Source organism: Danio rerio, chromosome 17, assembly GCF_049306965.1.
Source record: "Danio rerio strain Tuebingen ecotype United States chromosome 17, GRCz12tu, whole genome shotgun sequence".
In the NCBI taxonomy this organism is placed as follows: Eukaryota; Metazoa; Chordata; class Actinopteri; order Cypriniformes; family Danionidae; genus Danio; species Danio rerio.
In genome coordinates this window covers 38,917,635-38,937,271 of record NC_133192.1, presented here as the reverse complement: position 1 = coordinate 38,937,271, position 19,637 = coordinate 38,917,635, and the positions used below count along the sequence as shown (strand labels likewise).

At 36.2% G+C, this 19,637-nt stretch overlaps 2 protein-coding genes across 24 annotated transcripts in view; both read left to right on the top strand.

Annotated features, from left to right (window-relative positions):
* Positions 1–5,502, top strand: part of dtnbb (dystrobrevin, beta b) — a 91,386-nt gene extending 85,884 nt beyond the window's left edge. For 6 of the 16 annotated variants that reach the window (XM_073927331.1, XM_073927334.1, XM_021467185.3 and 3 more), the window contains one exon: positions 89–1,961. In XM_073927331.1, the coding sequence (XP_073783432.1) occupies positions 89–138 (50 nt within the window). In that variant the 3' untranslated portion in view covers positions 139–1,961. 16 annotated transcript variants of the gene reach the window in all.
* Positions 5,503–15,738: 10,236 nt separating this feature from the next.
* Positions 15,739–19,637, top strand: part of dnmt3ab (DNA (cytosine-5-)-methyltransferase 3 alpha b) — a 117,360-nt gene continuing 113,461 nt past the window's right edge. For 4 of the 8 annotated variants that reach the window (XM_073927266.1, XM_073927264.1, XM_073927263.1 and 1 more), the window contains exons 1-2: positions 15,742–15,852; positions 17,955–18,133. In XM_073927266.1, the coding sequence (XP_073783367.1) occupies positions 18,053–18,133 (81 nt within the window). In that variant the 5' untranslated portion in view covers positions 15,742–15,852; positions 17,955–18,052. Of the gene's footprint in view, positions 15,853–17,954; positions 18,134–19,637 lie in introns of all 8 variants that reach the window. The other 4 variants (XM_073927265.1, XM_009293199.5, XM_068214409.2 and 1 more) reach the window with 2 other exon arrangements.

Below are 19,637 nucleotides of genomic sequence, written 5' to 3'. Positions count from 1 at the left end.
AGTTAAATGCACAACAAGCTCCAGAACCAACATGACCGTCCTAGCCTGACATTTTATGTTTTTTTATTTTTTATTTCATTTTATCCAGTGTCATCGCTGAAGCATTCTGGGAAAAGGCACTCCACCCCTTCATTCTGAGCCCCAGGAAAGGACCAGCGACTTCAAGAAGGAAAAAATCTCCCTGGCATTCGCACATTGACAAATGCATGCTCTTCCCCAACTGGGTTTCACTATGTGAAACAAGCTCTTCATCACACCTTGCACAGAGCAAGTGTATTTATTAGGCAGTATATAAATATATATAAATATATATAAATATAGCTCTATGTCTATCTGTATAAACTCATCGTCATCATCCTGTTACTCATGAGAATGGCTTGTTTGTGCTTTCTTACTCTCTAAAAACGAACGCACTGTGCATTTTCATCACGTCACTCAGATCTGATCTATGCTGTAGCTATTTTTCCCCACGCTGGGAGCATTTTTTTGTTTGGTTTTGTATAGCTAGTGTAATTTTTGTTGTGTTTTAATGCATGGAGTGGCTCTGCTGGATTGGTGGAGAGGCTTGTGTTTGCTCTGCATGTGGCATTTATTCCGAGCGACTCGAGTGAAGCCTCTTATAGTCTTCTGCTCATCAAAACTGCTGCTTTGGCATCTCGGAAACAAGCACCATATATCAGGGACGTCTCGTAGAGCTCGCTGTTTTGTCTGGGATTTACGCTTCTGTGTTTAGTTTGGCCCGTCGTCGTAGCCGTTGTTTTAGAGCTTCAGTATTAGTTTAGAGTATGGCATATGTATCTCTTTGTAATTTTGCAGAGCATAAAGGGACTTTGATGGATATATATATTGGGTATATCCATAAACCAGCTTAGCCAGGCATTTTTGAGTGCACACGTGTCTCTGTAAAAGCTTTATTGAGTTCGGTTTTGTTTGTGTGTGTACTTGTGTGAAATCAATGAAATCAGTGCTCAGGGACTGTGGAGAGAGGAACGCGGTAGCAGCGCTTGTGAACAAATGAGGGGAATTTGGTTTGACACGGCTGAGGTCAAATGTTAAAGATTAGCACAGGTCATAAAAACTTTATGGAACAGCGGAGGGTGGCAACAGTCAGCGATGTTGGGTGGAAGCACATTTCTGATATGCTGGAAAGAAAACAACATACAAAAAATCATGCATGTGACATAAGAAGTTCAAAAGACGGCTGTAGTCATAATTATGACATAAAAGGTAGTAAATTAATTATGACAAAAGTCAAAATGGACTTTATAATTAAAAAGTAAAAAAAAGTCTTAATTAATGCAGAAACAAACATATTATGGAAAAACAGACATAAATGAGTTGTATGTGTTTAAAAGTAATAGTTTGTCAGTTATTTTAACAGAAAGAAACATTTATTTTGAGTTAAACATAAAAAGAAATTATGAAAAATATAATTATGAGTTAAAATTAACATAAAGATTGTGATAAAGCCCAAATTCACTTTAAATATTAAAATTATACAGCAATAACTATTATAGCATAAAAACATGATTATTAAATAAAGTAGACAAAAGACTCAATTATTTTTAGACATATATGAAATACTTGTATTTAATAACCCATATTTATGCAAAAACAAAGCGGAATGCCCTTGCAGCCGCATCCCAGTACTGGGAAACCCACTCATTCACACACACGCTCATGGATACACTATGGATAATTTCATTAATTCAGTTCACCTATAGCGCATGTCTTTGGACTGTGGGGGAAACCAAAGCACCCAGAGGAAACCCATGTGAACACGGGGAGAACATGCAAACTCCACACAGAAATGACAACTGGCCAGGACTCAAACCAGCAACCTTCTTGCTGTAAGGCGACAGTGCTAATGACTAACCAACAAAACTAAATTTAAATGATGCTATAAAAATTTTCAAAGCCTAAAACAAACATAATATATACAATAAAGTCAACATTCTCACAAAAAAAGTCCACATTATTAGAAGACAAAAGTCAAAACCAGAATAAAAGTCATAAATACTGTTGTCAATAATACTAAGTATGCTATGGAAAATCAAATTATGACATTTAAAGTCTGAAAAATGAAAAGCCATAATTATGACAGTCAAAATTATTTGCAAAGGTCTATATTATTTGATATATCATAGTTATGAGACAGAAACTATCCATCAAGACAGCAAGTATCAACTGAGATTACAAATTCATACTAAATAAAAAATAACATTGTAAAAGTCAAAATGCGGGCGTCATGGTGGCTCCGTGGTTAGCATTGTCGCCTTTCAGCAAGAACGCCATTAGTTCGAGTCCCAGCTGGGTCAGTGGGCACAAAACCCCTGAGAGCAGTGCAGGTTAGACAGTTTATCAAGGATGAACCACTGGATCGCGTTTCACAATAGTTATTAAACATAATATTTAATTCTTCCTGTCTCCGTCTAACGACTCTTCTGTCTTTAGAATCTATCAGGTAATGTTTCACAGCGTCAGTACACTGCTTCAATCTTTCGCTTTCATGCTTGTACTTTAACGAAAACCTATACTGTTGGCTAGTTCTTGTTGGTAGTGCACCTTTTTTACCAACCTAGTTTGTCGACGCCATTTTAACGACACAGATCACTCGTAAGTCTCGCTGAAAAAGTGACTGGCAGGTGGTAATTTGTGTGTAACTTATCATTATTTATTTATGATTTGGTTATGGGTAAAACAAAGACCATGCAGGTCAGGTAGTTAAAACGGTAAGCTACAAGCAATAAACTTAACAAAAAACAATAAACTATTCATAAATAATTATTAACTTATCACAAATAATTATTTCACCTACAATGACAATGCCATCGTCCATCACGATGTTTCACATTAGACATTGTACGATGCCAAATTGGTCAACATCGCCCATCCCTAATACCGAGTCATAATTATTATCCACAATTCTAAATTATGACAGCTAATTTGGATGCCAATACTGCAGGATACTAATATATCTCTCCAAAACCCTTTAACTTAATATGTCATTTTGATTTGGCATATATTTTAGGTTTTTATGTCATAATTATGACTTGTTATGTCTTAATGATTTTTCAAAGTGTTTCTTTTCTAAATGTGACAGAAATGGGCTTTTACTGTGTTGCACATGGAGAAAAGGTGTTAGAAAGAGAGCGTGATTAGAGTCCAAAGCTTTATTGTTGTGAAGACGGTTTGACTTACTGTACTTGAATCAGAAGAAATTCAGGTTCAACAATTGCATCTCTCTTAATTATTATTATTAAGTACGCACCTGTGTTACACTCGTGATTTGTTCTTCGTTAGTTTGCTTTTATATTAGAAACAATACCATTATTTAAAATAAATATATCTAATTTATGACTGCTAACATTTGAGTGTTCAATTAGATCAATTCACCAAGCAATGGTTTGAAGTGAATTTTGGTGTAGAATATTAAGATTCTTTGACTTTTATAAGCATCGACAGATGATTTATTCACAGTTTATGAATTATTTTCTAAAAAAGCTTGTAATTCTGCATAAGAGAGTCTTTCGAATGGCTACAATAAGAACAGTGAGGTCTCAATCAATGTTTTACACCAGGCGAACATGTGTTATAGTGGGTGCAATCATATTTATATGAATAGATATATTTGCTTTTCGATTTTTACACAATCATAATGCTTATCCTGTGTTTTAATGAAAGGAATATAAAATATAGCTATAAAGAGATAGTTCACCCAAAAATGAGAATTTCCTCTTGATTTACTCGCCCTCAAGAGATTTAAAGAAAGCTGAAAACCGGTAACCAATCACATTGTATGTACACCGTGTCTCAAAAAAACAAGCAATAATATATCATAGAAAATTAAGACTGCTTATCGAACTACAACAATAAAAATGACTAAATTTTTGTACAGGAGTAACAGCGCAATGTCTACATTAGAATAATTCTTTTATTTACTTTCCTTGGTGATGATGTAATGATGGCGTAATGATAACGTATTTATTTTAAATTGTGTAAGGCTTAACTAAAGGTGATCGAAGGTTTACGAGAACTCAAAGGCTACAGTGCTTCACGTTTTCTTCATGAATTTCCGACGAAAAACTGGACAAAAGGTGGATTGGATTACTTGTTGGCGAAAATTGATCGCACTGAATCAGTATGCCATGTGGTGAGCAGTGGTCGTCCGCGCACTGTCCGTACTTTTGAAACTATCACCACTGTCTAAGACATGGTGCTGAGCCAAGACGACACACCACGCACCCATCACACTGTCCAACAGATTGCATGGGAGCATGCCAATTAATAAGTCTGATATTGTAATCGTTGCTTTATTACTTAAACACTAAAAACTGAACTACTCCGTTCCAATCACTATGACCATTTATGTGAAGCTGCTTTGACACAATCTACATTGTAAAAGCGCTATACAAATAAAGCTGAAATGAATTGAATTGATTTTCTGTGCGTGCTAATTTAGTTTGCAAGTTATAAAATTGAACCCTTCTGTCAATATTTGGGTTATTATGTAGGTAATGCGATGATATAAATCAGATGAGGTGGAAAATGTATCATGTAATTTCATCTATTTGCCATTTAATTTCAAAATATAATTCAGTTCAATTCATTTTTATTTCTATAGCGCTTGTACAATGTAGATTGTGTCAAAGCAGCTTCACATATAGAAGTTCTAGTAAATTGAAGCTGTGTCAGTCCAGTTTTCAGAGTTGAAGTTCAGTTTAGTTCAGTTCAGTGTGGTTTAAATTTCACTGCTGGAAGTCAAAACACTGAAGAGCAAATCCATCGATGCGTAGCCCCAAACCAAGTACGCCAGTGGCGAGGAACAAAACATAACCGATTGACCAAAGTGAAGGGAAGTAAAACCTATAGAGAAACCAGGCTCAGATGGGGATGACCATTTTTCCTCTGGCCAAACCTTCTGTGTAGATCTACATTGTAGGTGTCAGGGGCTTGAGAAAACTATTATAAAATAGTTACTAATTAAAGTAGGAGACATTTTGACGAAATTCTGACAGAATTAATTTTGCTTGGATTTTTTGAGGCACGGTGTATATACAGCTAAAGTGTGTTGTATTCTTTTCCAAGTGCGTGTTGTACACTATTGAGAATACAGAGCTAAAGCTAAAATTTACTAAATCATATTGCAATATCAGTATGAAAAATTGCAATTTGATACTTTTTTTATATCACATAATCATTTCTGTTTTTTATAAAGCAGCTTTATGATCCCTGTGGAGTATTTTTCCAACTGCAGGTTTTACAAACAATACCTTGAATTACTTATAAAAACACACATGTGCCAAAAACTATACCAAAAAGACAGTCTTATGTACATGAAATAATACAAGCATAAGTTAACAGATTCAAAATGCAGGGACCACGTCTGTTTTTTGTCACAAAATCGCATGAAGCTGCAAATTTTAATTGTTCTTTGTTAATTTTCAGATACAAAACATGATGGAATATGTGTGTGTGAAGCATATTTTTGAACATTTTCAGGTAATTTTATCATATTGATCATTTTGTTCACTATAACTATCCCAGCAGGAACAGGATGTCAACATGACGTCAGATTGAGGTTGTACCCCTACGTTGTGGGGACGTTGCATTTTGTTTGGAAATTAAAGTCGGGTTGACATCAGAACTTAACATTAGGTCGATGTCATTGTCCAACGTCCAACCTAAAATCAACCAAATATCAACATCTAATGATGTTATAGCTTGACTTTGTGTGGACGTTAGCACTTTGACGTCTATCAGACATTGAATTTTAGTTGCCATACCTGATGAATAAATGTCAGTTTTTGACGTTAATAGGACATTGCTTTAAGTTGTTGGCTCGATGTTGAATTTTGGTCTCTTTCCAACACAAACTGTTGAGATTGAGATTGAGAGACTAAGATTTTGAGAGAATATATGATCATGGCTATCGGAATAACAAGGTAATGTCCTAAAATGAACCAAATATCATGGTCATTTCACGTGACCTACACTGTAAAAAATGCAGGGTTCCACACAATTTATTCATGTCCCAACACAAATTGATTAAATTAACTCAACACTTTCAACAAATTTATGTTGATTGAACATAAAAAAATAAAGTTGTCCCAATGAAATCTCAAGAATTGTGTTGCTTCAGCTCATTTCAATTAAGTAGTTTGAACGAGTTAAAAAAATATATATATTTGAGTGTAAATCCAACCTAATATTAACTTCTCATGATGTTGTGTGTCTGCTGGGATGATTTCATACACTCAAAAAATGACTTATGCTGCATATTCAAGCTTCTTATGAAAAATGAGTTGAAACAACACAATGCTTTTGTGCCGATGTTGTTGTTTTTTTGGGACAACTTAAGTGTTTTATGTTCAATCCACTTAAAATTGTGAAGGAACTGTGTGGAATGCAGCATGCAGTACACTGTTAAAATTGCTGGGTTCCACACAATTCATTCATGCTGTCCCAACACAAATTGATTAGCTTAACACATTCAAGTGAATTGAACATGAAACACTTCAGTTGTCTCAAAAACATCAGAGTTGTGTTGTTTCAGCTCATTTTAAATAAGTTATTTGAACAAGCTGCAAAAAATCTTTTTGTTTGTTTGTTTTTTTGAGCGAACAAGTGAAGGGTGAGTAAATAATAATGGCCGAATTTTCAGTTTTGGGTGAACCATCCCTTTAAAAAAAGACTGACGGCTTACGGACTATTTCAGATGGCGAGTTTGATTATGTTCCAACATTTGCTACAAATATGAATGCAATCTTCTGATGTAGGTGTGTGCCTAGATGTACTGTATAAAGTGCTGTATAAAATAAACTATCCTGCACATGTGCAAGTCAGCCCTTAGATAGGAGTTTTAGTATGTGACTTAGTCGGAATGCATTCATTATTTACCTGTGATCTTTGGAGAAAAAAAAAAATTGTTCTGCCTTTAAAAGTTGTGCCAAACTGTTTGCCAACCTGTAGTGTGTCCTTTAGGTCTTTGTTCTGTGTATTTGTGTGTGTTAAACCACAGTTTATTGATTCTGAATTTACCGAAGCAGTCCACTGAGAGGGGAACTAATAACGGGGTGCCTTAAATGGTTGAAACACAATACGGTTTAAGCGGAAGGAACCCTGCTTGAAATCAATTTCAAGCATCATTGCGAATTTATATGTTACAGATGGGCCTCCAACAGCGGACCTCCTGGGTTATCGAAGATAGACCAGACTATTACGACAGCTGAATCGGCAAACTTCAGGCTTTAATTTCTTTAGCAACTCCTGATTTTATTGTTTTACGGAAAACAAAACTGTCTGTTGAAGGTACAAACACTGTTGAGTTATTTCCTTTGAAGGTTTTTGCTGCTGTATACAATCATTGATTGCAATGGTTTACGTCCATATTTATGTTTACGTCACCCCTATGTCTTTTTGTAAACGATTAAAGGGTAAAATATATGAAAAACTTCAATCGAATCATGTGTGTGTGTGTGGTTGAAGTTAAGAGCTGTTGTCAAAGTGACCCATAATGAACTAGTCTGAGTTATTGAGTGATTGAGTTACAAACTAGTCTCTGAGTTGTTTGTTGACAACCTTGAAAATGGTACTTTCCTTCTTACTCTAATGTCCTTGCAAGGCCACCACAGTTCCCTCCTGTGATGTTTTTAAATCCATCATCAAGTATTTTTTTTTTCAAGTGCGATTTAAAGTAGAGCCACTTTCCCCAACACATTTTAATCGATTTATTTTGTCTTTGCTATGATGTCAGTACATAATATTTGACTTTTATTTTGCAAGATGTCACTGTTCATCTTTAAGTACAATTTAAAAGCGTATCTAGGTTAATTATATCATGGGATTGGTTAATTTAGCAAGTTATTGGACAACAGTGGTTTGTTCTTCAGCCAAGCAAGGGAAATAAAAATAAGGGGGCTAATAATATTGATCTTAAAAATTGTTTTTAAAAATGTAGAAAACTGATTTTATTCCAGCCAAAAAAAAAACTTTCCCCAGAGTTTAAAAAAATACATATAATATAGGAAATTCAGCGGAAATGTCCTTGCTCTGTTAAACATCACTTGGGAAATATTTGATTATAAATAAAACATTAACAGCAGGGCTAAGAATTCACCTTCAATATAAGATCTTTTTAGGCCAGTTGGTTCACAAGTTGAGGAGTGGACACATTTCTGTTTATATTGGGGTTTCAATTCAAGTCTTTGATCCATTTTTGATGGCTGTCTTGTTTTGTTTGAGGGAAGAGTTTATGCGTGGCTGTGTGTCCAGTATAAAAGCCCTTTTTTAATCTATTATTGTGAAAAAACCCAGCAGGCACAGGACGTCAACATGATGTCAGATTTACGTTGCACCCCAATGTTGTGGAACGTTGCATTTTGTTTTGGAAATGAAAAACGGTTTGATGTCAAGGTCCAACGTCCAACCTTAAATCAACCAAATATCAACATCTAAAGATGTTAAAGCTTGACACTGTGTTGATGTTAACACTATGACGTCTAGCAGATGTTGGATTTTGGTTGCCATGCCTGACGAATAAATTGTCAGTATTTGACATCAATATGACGTTGGTTTAAAATGTTGGCTCAATGTTGGATTTTGGTCTCTTTCCAACCTAAAATCAACCACATATAAACAACATTTGACGTCGTTATTGGATGTCAAAAAAACATTGTCCTTAGACACCAGCTAGACATTGAGTTTTGGTCACCTAAGTGTCTTATGACGTTGTTTGCTTGCTGGAAATGTGCAATTAACATGAAACGCTGTAGGATTGAATCAGGACTGGTAAGAGAAAATTTGAAATGTTTTTTCCCATCCAATCAAACTCACTATTTCCAATGGTAAAGTTGAAATTCCTGTCTTAGTGAAAATCTAATAGTCTTCTACAGTCTAAAAAGTAAAGTCATCAAATAGACAGACTCAACATGTACTCTTTCATTCCTACACGATGACTGTAGTCTATTTTTAAAGCATTGTTAGACATCTATTAGATGTCTTTTAACACAGTATTGCTAGGTGGAGTGCAACTTATGTTTTTTTTTTTTTTTTGTTTTTTACAACTGTTGCTTTTTTAGTGATGCACAACTTGCTTGGACAAAGCAATATCTGATCAATCTTCTAAAGTATTGACCTTATTCTAAAATGCGAAAGTGCGCCTATTTTCGCGATTGTTTTAGAACTTCCGATTCATTTGCCTATGGGAGACATGACTAGGAATAATAAACGGCACAAAACGGTCAAACTACTTGCTCTACAAACAAATCTTTGCATTGCTACAGACCAAGTAGAATAATATAATAAGAAAATATCAGTTTGCAACATCAAGCCGCGTAACGAGCAGTTTGTAATGTCTAAAAATAAATGGAAGTGAATGATACCCGGAAGTCTCGAGCCAAAAAGATTCAATTGGCTGCTCCCGCTCGTCGGCAAAGAATAAGGTGAATAAGACAGAATCAAATGTATGTATCTTTATGTCAGATGTATTTCCATAGGAATGAATTAGGCCTTAAAAACTGATCTGAGAATCAGAATCTTTATGTGCGTTTTCCAGCATTTTGTGGTTCATAAACTGTATCAAATCTGAGCCAAAAAAAACAAAAAACAAAACAGGAATTGGGCCCCTTGTCATATGGTCGAAAGTGGATATACCTGGCCTGAAAAAAAAAATTCATTGGATTTACTACATTTTTTTTTAAAGGTAAGGTCTTGCAAACGATTCACATGGGCTGAATTTAAACAAACTATTTAAGTTGAACATTATTAAACTTAATTAGCTTGTTTAAAATTCAGCCCATATAAAACATTTTTGCCATCAAACATTTTTGTAAATCCAATGAATCAGTTTTTTTCAGTGGTGTTTAAAGCTATCAAAAACTTTGATCAGATGGAAAATAAAATAAAAAATATTTTAATACACTGAAAAAAAATTAAAAGATGATACCTTGGATTTACTCAATTTTGTATGTTAAGTGGCTGTAAACAATTTATTTGGGCTGAATTTAAACAAACAAATTAAGTTGAACATGATTAAACTTAATTTGTTTAAATTCAACACAAATAAATTGTTTGCACGGGTTCTGCATGCAAAACTTTTTTCAGTGCCGTTTTGTAGATTTTCTGTGAGTTTTCAGTATCTAACATAACAGATGGTCAAGCTACACTGTAAAAAAATCCACACAATTCATTCATGTTGTCCCATAGCAAATCCATTAAGTAACTTAAAAGTTTTAACAAATTTATGTGGATTGAACATAAAAAATTAAGCTGTTCCAATAAAATCTCAAGAATTGTGTTGTTCTAGCTCATTTTGATTAAGTAGTTTAAACAAGTTTAAATGTTTTGTTTATTTTGAGTGTATGCTATTCAGAGTCATCAAGTAAACACATTTTCCAAAAATGGGGTTGTCCTAAAAATTCTCTGATAATGTAACGGACTTTAGTTAAATAAAAAAAAATTGCTTTGAAGGCAAGTCTGTGCACTTTGTGGCCATTTTTATTAACACAATATCCAGTTATGCAAGTACACTTGCAGCAGCGGAATTAAGTTGTGTTTCTTTAGCTCACATCAAGCTACTGTGTACAGTGGCATTATATCAGGACTATTATTTAAACCCGTTTCAGATAAAGTGTAAAAGAGGAGATGCTTCCATATGTCAGAAATCAGATTTGGCTCTTTTATTGTTAAGGTGGAACTGCAGATGCCTAATGGCATACAGTATAAGGTTTCTCCCATTTATTTGTGTAGCTATTTTTGTGATTTAGAGTTTGTTTGTGTTATTTAATAACTTTAATGTAAAATACAGTGTCTACATTTTATAACAAATGATTTCCAGAATTTTATTCCAGATATAGTCAACTTCGAACACTGTATAAAAATGCTGGGTTGTACACAATTCTTTCATGTTGTCTCAACACAAATCGATGACTACACTTAATTCTTTTTACAAATTAAAATAGAATGAACATAAAACAATTAAGTTGCTTCAAAACAAACTCGAGAATTGTGTTGGTTCAACTCATTTTAGGTAAGTAGTCTGAACAAGCAGCAAAAATAAACATTCAAAGCCAGTTGAAGGCAAACCTAAAATAGCATAACAGCTAAATCTACTGCTGTTAAGGAAACAAGAAGCTGTTTTTAATGGAGGTCAATCGAAGCAGCTTATTATTTCATTGTCCCCCCCTCACCCTTGACCTGGACTCACACTGCAATTTTACATTAATTCATTTTACTTTGGCTTAGTCTCTATTTCAGAGGTCACCATAGTGTAATGAACTGCCAACTACTCCGGCATATGTTTTATACAGCAGATTCCCTTCCAGCTCTATCTCAGTACTGGGAACCCCCCCCTCCCCCGAGCCCCCCCCCACCCCCCCACACACACACACATATACACACACACACACACACACACACACACTCACACGTTTGTTTTTGTGAAAAGTGGGAGATTGCATATTTTTCCATTCATTTTATACTGTCCGAACCGTATATTGTATTGCCCCCACCCCACCCCTAAACCCAACCATCACAGAAGACTGTGTGCGGCTTTACTCTCTGATTAAACTCATTCTGTAGGAATACGCATTTTGAGAAATGAGGATGTCACCAATGTCCTCATATTTCACCTGCTTTTTGTAATACCTGTGTCATATCTATGTCCTTATACTGATTTGTGTCCTGATATGTCACAAAAGCACGTAGACACACACACACACACACACACACACACACATACACACACAAATACACACACACACACACACACACACACACATACATATACTACAGCCAATTTAATTTATTCAGTTCACCCATAGCGCATGTCTTTGGACAGTTGCATAGCATAAAGTAAACAGATGTCAAGGCTATAATTGCATAATGTGGTTGGCTGTGAGAGGCACATGATTCATGTCAGCCATTACGCTTGCATCACATGTCTTTTCTCATAAACCTTTTTGTTCACCAAATGCTAAATATGCTGTCTATAAGTTCAGATCATGTTGACAGACAAAGGTGATGCAACACTTTCTTCTGGTGTGAATAGGCTATGCACAGACAGTGTTGTACACTGTAATGGTGAAAGCAGCAATGAAATAGATGTCTCTTATGAATGTTTCAGATTTGGGTGAATCTGCTAAAGATTAATATTTGTTCTCTGAATTGTGATTTACATTTGAGACAGTACAGTGAACTCACATTTATTTTTCTGCTTATTTAAAATGAGCTGAATCAACACAAGCAGCACGGTGGCGCAGTAGGTAGCACAATCGCCTCCCAGGTTCACTAGGCATTTCTGTGTAGAGTTTGTATGTTCTCCCCGTGTTTGCATGGGTTTCCTCCGGGTGCTCCGGTTTCCCCACAAGTCCAAAAACATGTGGTACAGGTAAATTGTGTAAGCTAAAAGTGGATGTTTCCCAGTGATGGGTTGCAGTTGGAAGGGCATTCGCTGCATAAAACATATGCTGGATAAGTTGGCGGTTCATTCCGCTGTGGCGACTCTAGATTAATAAAAGGCCTAATCTGAAAAGAAAATAAATGAATAAATCAACACAATTGTAGAGTTTTTTTTATAGGACAACTAAGTTTTTTCATGTTGAATCTGCTTACATTTGGGAAAACATTGTATGGATCGATTGTTGGTTGAGATGCAGCCATTGTTCCCAACACTGAAGGTGGATGAACATGAGTTTGAAGAGGCTTTAAGCAGACTGAGGGTACATTTACACAATGACTTCAACTGAAGCTGAAAACGTTGTGCTTTAGCTGTTAGTTTGCACAACAGTGGTGTTTTAGGGGCCTATAAACTTGACCCTTTCGAAGTGCGTTTCAAAGTGCATGTTTCTGAAAGTCATAAAAACTTAAATCTGAGATATTTCCTTTTCAAAGTAACATTAAGACGTACTGTCGACTTTAAAGGGATAGTGTGCTCATTCTCATTTACTCACTCTCAGGGGCTTTTAAAATCAGTGTCTTCTTTTGAACACTAAATATTATATTTGTTTAGCTGCAAACCTCTAACCGTTGACTTCCATAATAGGAAAAACAAATACAATGCAAGTCAATGGTTTCAGGTTTCCAACATTTAAAAAGATCTTTTTTTGTGTTTAACAAAAGCATGAAACTGATAAAGGTTTGAAACAAGTAAAGGGTGAATAAATGATGACAAAATTTTCCACTTTATCTGAACTGTCCTTTCTCTTCAAAGATTGACTTTTCTCAAATTCTCAGTGTGTAATAATATGCATAATTACATAATTATACATAATAGATGCTCACGCTTCAGACTTTTCCTGAACATGATCAGGACCATTCACAGAGGCTGTGGATTAAAGATTTCTAGTAAATAATGTTGATGACAATAATGATTTCTTGCACAGTGTAATGGTTTCCCTTCATAAGATTCATAAGTTTTCACTTTAGATTCCAGTGAGAACCTTGTTTCCTGCATATGTTTTATGCAGCAGATGCTCTCCCAGCTGAAACCCAGTACTGGAAAACACCCATACACTCTCATTCACATAAACACCATGGACAATTTAGTTTATTCAGTTCGCCTATAGCTCAAGTCTTTGGACTGTGGAGGAAACCAGAGCACCCAAAGGAAACCCACACATGGAGAACATACAAACTCCACATAGGTCTAGCCGGGACTCAAACCAGCAACCTTCTTGCTGTGAAGCAACAGTGCTAACCATTGAGCCACTGGGCTGCACTCAAGCACCTTGATTTTTAAACAAAATAAAAAGATCTAAAATCCTACCAAAATCTAACTAACAAAATGAACTACCTTGAAGTCAAAATTACATCAAATTGGCATCTAAAGGTGTGCTCACTTAGGCTATCCGAACACTGTCCAGGCCCCCATTTCGACGGGCTCGGAATGTAAAAATTGCAGTGTGAGCCCAGGTCAAAGGTGAGCGAGGACAAGCGCACCCGGGCACCATTCAAGGCAATCGTACCTAGTGTAAGTACATCCTAGGTGTCAAAAAACATGACAAAATTGATCTTTGACCAATGCTAGCCCTTAATTAGATGTCATTTTTATTATATATATATTTTTAAGATTTATTTTTGGCTTTATTAGACAGGACAGTAATGAGACAGGAAGAGAAGTTGGAGGGAGAGAGGGGGGTAGGCAACTGTCCACAAGCCAGGATTCAAACTCAGGACACCCTGACGTGCTACTACACCATATGTCAGCGCGCTAACCACTAGGCTATTGCGCCGACTAATTAGATGTCATTTTGACATCAAGTTGAATCACATTAATTTTAGGGATATAAAATTCAGCATAATTTTGTAAATGAGACTTTAAGAAGAATAAAACTTCTTAGATTTTCTTAAGTATTATATTTTACCCAACCCGGTCTGAGCTGGGATCGCACTGGCAAATCTTTGTTTGGGTGTCGGTTGCTCTAACAAGGAGGATAAAGACCATGGCCTCTCACTAGAGCACCTTTTAAGGTCAGATAAGTAAAGTTTACCAGCATAGCACTTCACTAATTGGCCTCCGTTAAACTCATTCCCCTAAACCTCATCCTATCGAGCCCCCACATGTAACCCACCGATTCTACTGACCCAACCCTGTCTGAGCTGGGATCGAACCAGTTATTCATTGTTTGCGAGTACCAAAAGGCGGAGCTGGACGTGCAGCTGAACGCTATTGGTTTACAGAGCTACGTCACTCGCAGAAGCAGGAGAATGAACGCAAAGTAACCGCCATTTTTAAAAACACAGCCGACACATTGTCCTGTTCTTTTGTGAGCTCTAAAAGTGCAAAAGGTTTCACTTTCTCCAGAGAGCTCGCGATCGCATCTATATTTGAAATAACAAACTTCTTGAGCTGACAATAATAACGTGCACATGATTATAGAAGTGTTTCTGACACCCGATCCTTTCAGAAAGGGACAAACGTGAGAGTGAAGTGTAAAAAAACAAAGGAGCAGCACGACAAAACTAAGGAGCAAATTGTTTCAGCAACCTGAATCATGAACAAACTGCCATGTTTACCCTTGGTTCCCTTTGGGCAGTGAAAACGCAAGCCTGATAATGGTAACCCGTATCGACCTGTATCGTACCAGTCAGTGGAAGCGGGCCATTTGTGTCATTATTTGGGCAGTCAAATGGGCATCGATGTGGGGATATCAGATGGATGTCCATTCGACATCCCCAAATCAATTGCATTTTTTATATGTTTTTTCTGTCATGCTTAATGTCAATTTGATCTTGCCTTGATGTCAATGCGTCCACCAGGATGCCTTATTATTGCCTCTCAAAAAGCAATATGCATTGATTTACGTTTTGACAGTGAACCACAGTTAAGCAATCTGAATATTGTTTAGGGTGAGTGTATTAACAACAAAATTATGTGTGTATTACTTTTTTGTGGAACAAGTCCATCTATTTACCGATTGAACATGTCCTGCACAACGTAGGCCTACTAAAGGTCACCACCCCAGAGAGAATCTGTCATTTGCCCTGAAGACATTTAGCTTACAAATACCAACAAAAAACATGCACATGGTCCTTCATTATAAGATTAGATCTACAATATGCATTTAGAAAAAAAACAGTGTTTTTTTCGACCCATGCCGTCTTTAAGGAAGACTTGTGAGTTAGACATCACACACCAGAATCTCTCTGACAAGAAAATCTGTCAGCTGGCGGTCTATAGGACCCGGCGGAGCTTTCGGAGCGGCGGCCTCTGCTGCAGTCGGTGTGAGCGGAGCATCTGGAGGAGAGCTGGCCGGCTGGGAGGTGGTGGAGGACGGGGAGAGCGAAGCTGAAGGGGGATCCGGGAGTCAGCGAAAACAAAAAAGGGGTCAGGCCTGGAACTTGGCGAAGCGGGTAATTAACACTGCTGTTACTTATCTAAAACCTGAAGCCGCCATCGAAATAAGTCTCCGCCGTGGGGCTGGCTGTTTTTGCGGAGAGGGCGATATACGGAAGGGGGTGGGCTCGATGTGTCCAGAGGTTTTTCCTGCTCCTTACAGATGTGCGATTATACACCGCGATATGCGCTTGAACTTGACGGCCGTTCATTTGCAGCGCCTGGAGAGCGCACGCAGCGTCAAACCCCTCCATTTGAAACAATGGCTGTGTTTCAGAAACGCACGAGCTGCCTAACTAGACAGCATTTCGCGCATATTTCTGTTCCGTGCGCGTTTTTGATGCACATAAATGCTTAAAGATGAGGCTTAGATGCCTAGAAGTGCCGTGCAGGCAGGCACCTCACCTAGGTTTTGAGAAGGGTGTCATTTTTAAGCCGCCTTGGCCTGCTGCAAATGACTGACATTTGCAAGGGCCGAATAATCCGAGTAGGCGGATGATAGGAGAGGTTTTTAGGCTTTTATAGATATGACAGACACCTGACCAATTAATAACCGTGTTATTGAGTACCTGCGACAAATCTCACCGCTTATTGAATATTAATTACCTAAGATTTTTCATGCTTTATTGACTGGAGGCAAGATTTTACCTCACAACACCAGTAAAATACTGTAAATTATAATAAATTAATATGTGAAAGTTTTAAGAGCTTTCAAACATTTGAATGACCAAGTTATCTCAGTTTTTTTTAGTCATCAAGACTGTATCTTTGAAAAATGGTCAAACAACACTGTATGGTCATTTTTGTAAGGATTAAGAGTATATTTACTCAGTAATAGTTATCGTTATTAAAGTAATTATAAGAGATTATAGCGAGTGACGTTTGTGATCCTTTATTTTCAGTCACCTGAAGTAAAAAACAATATGAATTGTAGATTTTAAATCTTGTATGTAAATGATTATTCATTTTCATCCGTTTTTCAATTTTGAATAAAAGACAAATGAGATTTGGCATCAGTAGTGTGAAACCTGCTTCTTAATGCGCTGTATCTAAATACAAATAGCAAATTAATTTTGAAAATCAGAAGCTTCAATTTTGGGAAAAGTTATCATATAACTTATGAAGACTCATTGGACAGTTTTTTATGGAGCTTAAAAGATGTAATCATGTTATGATCATTGAGAGCGATCAGTTTGATTTCTAAAATATAGAAGCTTGATGTAGATTCTAGCTGGGAAAAATGAAAACTGTGTGCTGTTTGCAGAAATATAAAAATAAAATAATCAACACAATACTAATTGTATGCAAAATATGTTGAAAATGCAAAATATTTACTGACATGTCAAGAATTACACAAATCGAATAAATTACACAATAATTTCAATTCAAAATGATGAAATTTTGAATTTTTTTTAAATCAAATTAGATATATTTGATTGACTAAATTTAATTGGCCACCTCAATCATTTTGACTCAATAATTTGGAAAAAAGCAGCATGAACATTTTGCTAAACCTCTCCTTTTGTTTTCTCCGGAAGAAAGAAAGTTAAATCAGTGTGGAAAAACCTGACAGTATGAAAAGAATTAAGAAGACAGACTTTTAATTCACTGCTGAACTATTCCTTTAACGATAGACGCCTAATTTATTGACCTCTAAATCTAATTTCATGGGACTTTGGTGTCCTACTTGTACAGAAAAGCTGCGTTGAAGCGCACATGCATGGGAGTGAAGAATATAATGTACAGACCCCTTTAAAACTGCTCTGAGGGAGAGAATAGGAAATTCCATAAAGCGAAGAGTTCATATTTCACCTCCAAGGAGAGTTTTCATGTAGCAGTCGGAGAAAGCGTACGTTTTAAACGTGTACGAGTCAGACCAGCAATACTTTACTTACAGATTTAATGAACTGAACAATTAAGCTTTACTAAGGATGATTTTTATGCACAACTTAAATGTGACATGATCTAATTCCTAATAATCTGCATAAGAATGAATGTTTTATTCCCAATTAAGATTTCAGTTTGGCGTTGTAAGATAAGGTGAAACATTATTATGCTTATCGTGAATGTTTTGTTGTTTGAGTGCTGTTTCTTCTGATTGTGGTGTTCCTTTTCACAGGGGATCCTAAAGAAGGAGGGTCACCATTTTTTGTTCTTTTATTTTTGTTTTGACCTTTTTCGACTTTTGCATTGTGTTCAACAGTCACTCGTCTGGCGATGCCGTCCAACACAGTCGCCACCGCCGCCGCTGCATTCAAGAGCTCCGACTTCAACTGTGACACGAATGGAAATCAAATGGTAAGAGGTTAATGAGTCCTTGGACATTTTTATGATCGGCCTGCTGTGGACTGGCTAAAATAAGGCTAGTTACACATCTGTCACTGCAATGGCAAGGAAATGCAAGCCCTCTTGTTAACTTCAGCTTTTTTTCATACCAAACTTCAGCTTTTTTGGGGCAAATGCTCAATGCGCTGTAAATGAAAATGCATTTGATATTAAAATCTTCTAAATTCTAATTGTTACTAAACGTATGCATCATTCTGCTGACCAGGGTGATTATAAATGATTTATTATGTGGTGGAGACGTTTTATTGCTTCATCCAGCATGGAATCCTTATGTTGCCTAATTAATATTCATGATCATAACCTTTTTAATATTAATAAGATGCATTAAAGGGTAACACTTTACTTGAAGGAGGTGTTTATAAGACTGTCATGAAGCCTTAATTATCATGACATGATACAGGGCATGAATGTGAAGGAGATTTAATGCATGCTTATGACAACTGTCATTTAGTGTCATTTGCTCAGTCATGTCATTTTAAATGTAGAGATGACATCGTTTGAGATGTCTTTGTTATGACAACTTGACATAGCCAAATACTTCATAACATGTCTTTGTCATGCCAACTTGACATTATCAAGACAACAAAACCCTTTCAACGTCCTTGTAATGCCAACTTGACAATATCAAGACAACAAAACCTGTCAGCATCCTTGTTATGACCACTTGACATTATCAGACAGCACAACTTGTCATAGATCCATCATAAACATGATCATCTTGAAGCCATTATAATCGTGTATAATAAATTTAGATGGCAAATGCATCTTGTTTTGAAAAAAGTGAGCAGAAAAATATTCATGACACAATTATAATGGCCTCATGACAATCATGTTTATGACAGATTTATGACAAGTTATGTTGGTAATGTCAAGATGCCATGACAAATCAGGTTATGGTTTATTTGGTTATGTCAAGTTGTCAGAGACATCTCAAACAATGTCACCTTTGCACGTAAAATGATTGATACCAGTTGTCATAAGCATGCATAAAATCTCATTCATATTCATGACGTGTCATATCATGATTAAAAAGGTGTCTTATGAACATCTCTTTCAAGTAAAGTTACCCAATAAAGACGCATCTACAGCATGTCAGTTTTACAGACTATAGATATTGACCTAATCTCACATAAATCTCCTAACTTAATTACATCTTGTAAACTGAATTTCCTGAGAGCTAATGACTTGACTATTGCAGCATGGTGTGAAAACAAGCCAAACGCAGCAGATTTAGCAGTAAAGTGTTGTTTTTATTTACATTTTTGGCTTATTAGTCTCTATGATTGACTAAATTCAAAGACGTTCAATACTACAGTATATAAAGTTTAGTTAGTACAGAACTGAATAACTATTTAAGTGTCATTTTCTCAGTTTGGTCATTTTAGATACAAAGAAGACATTTTTTGGGTTGTCTTTGTTATGAAACTTGACATAACCAAATACTTTATAACATGTC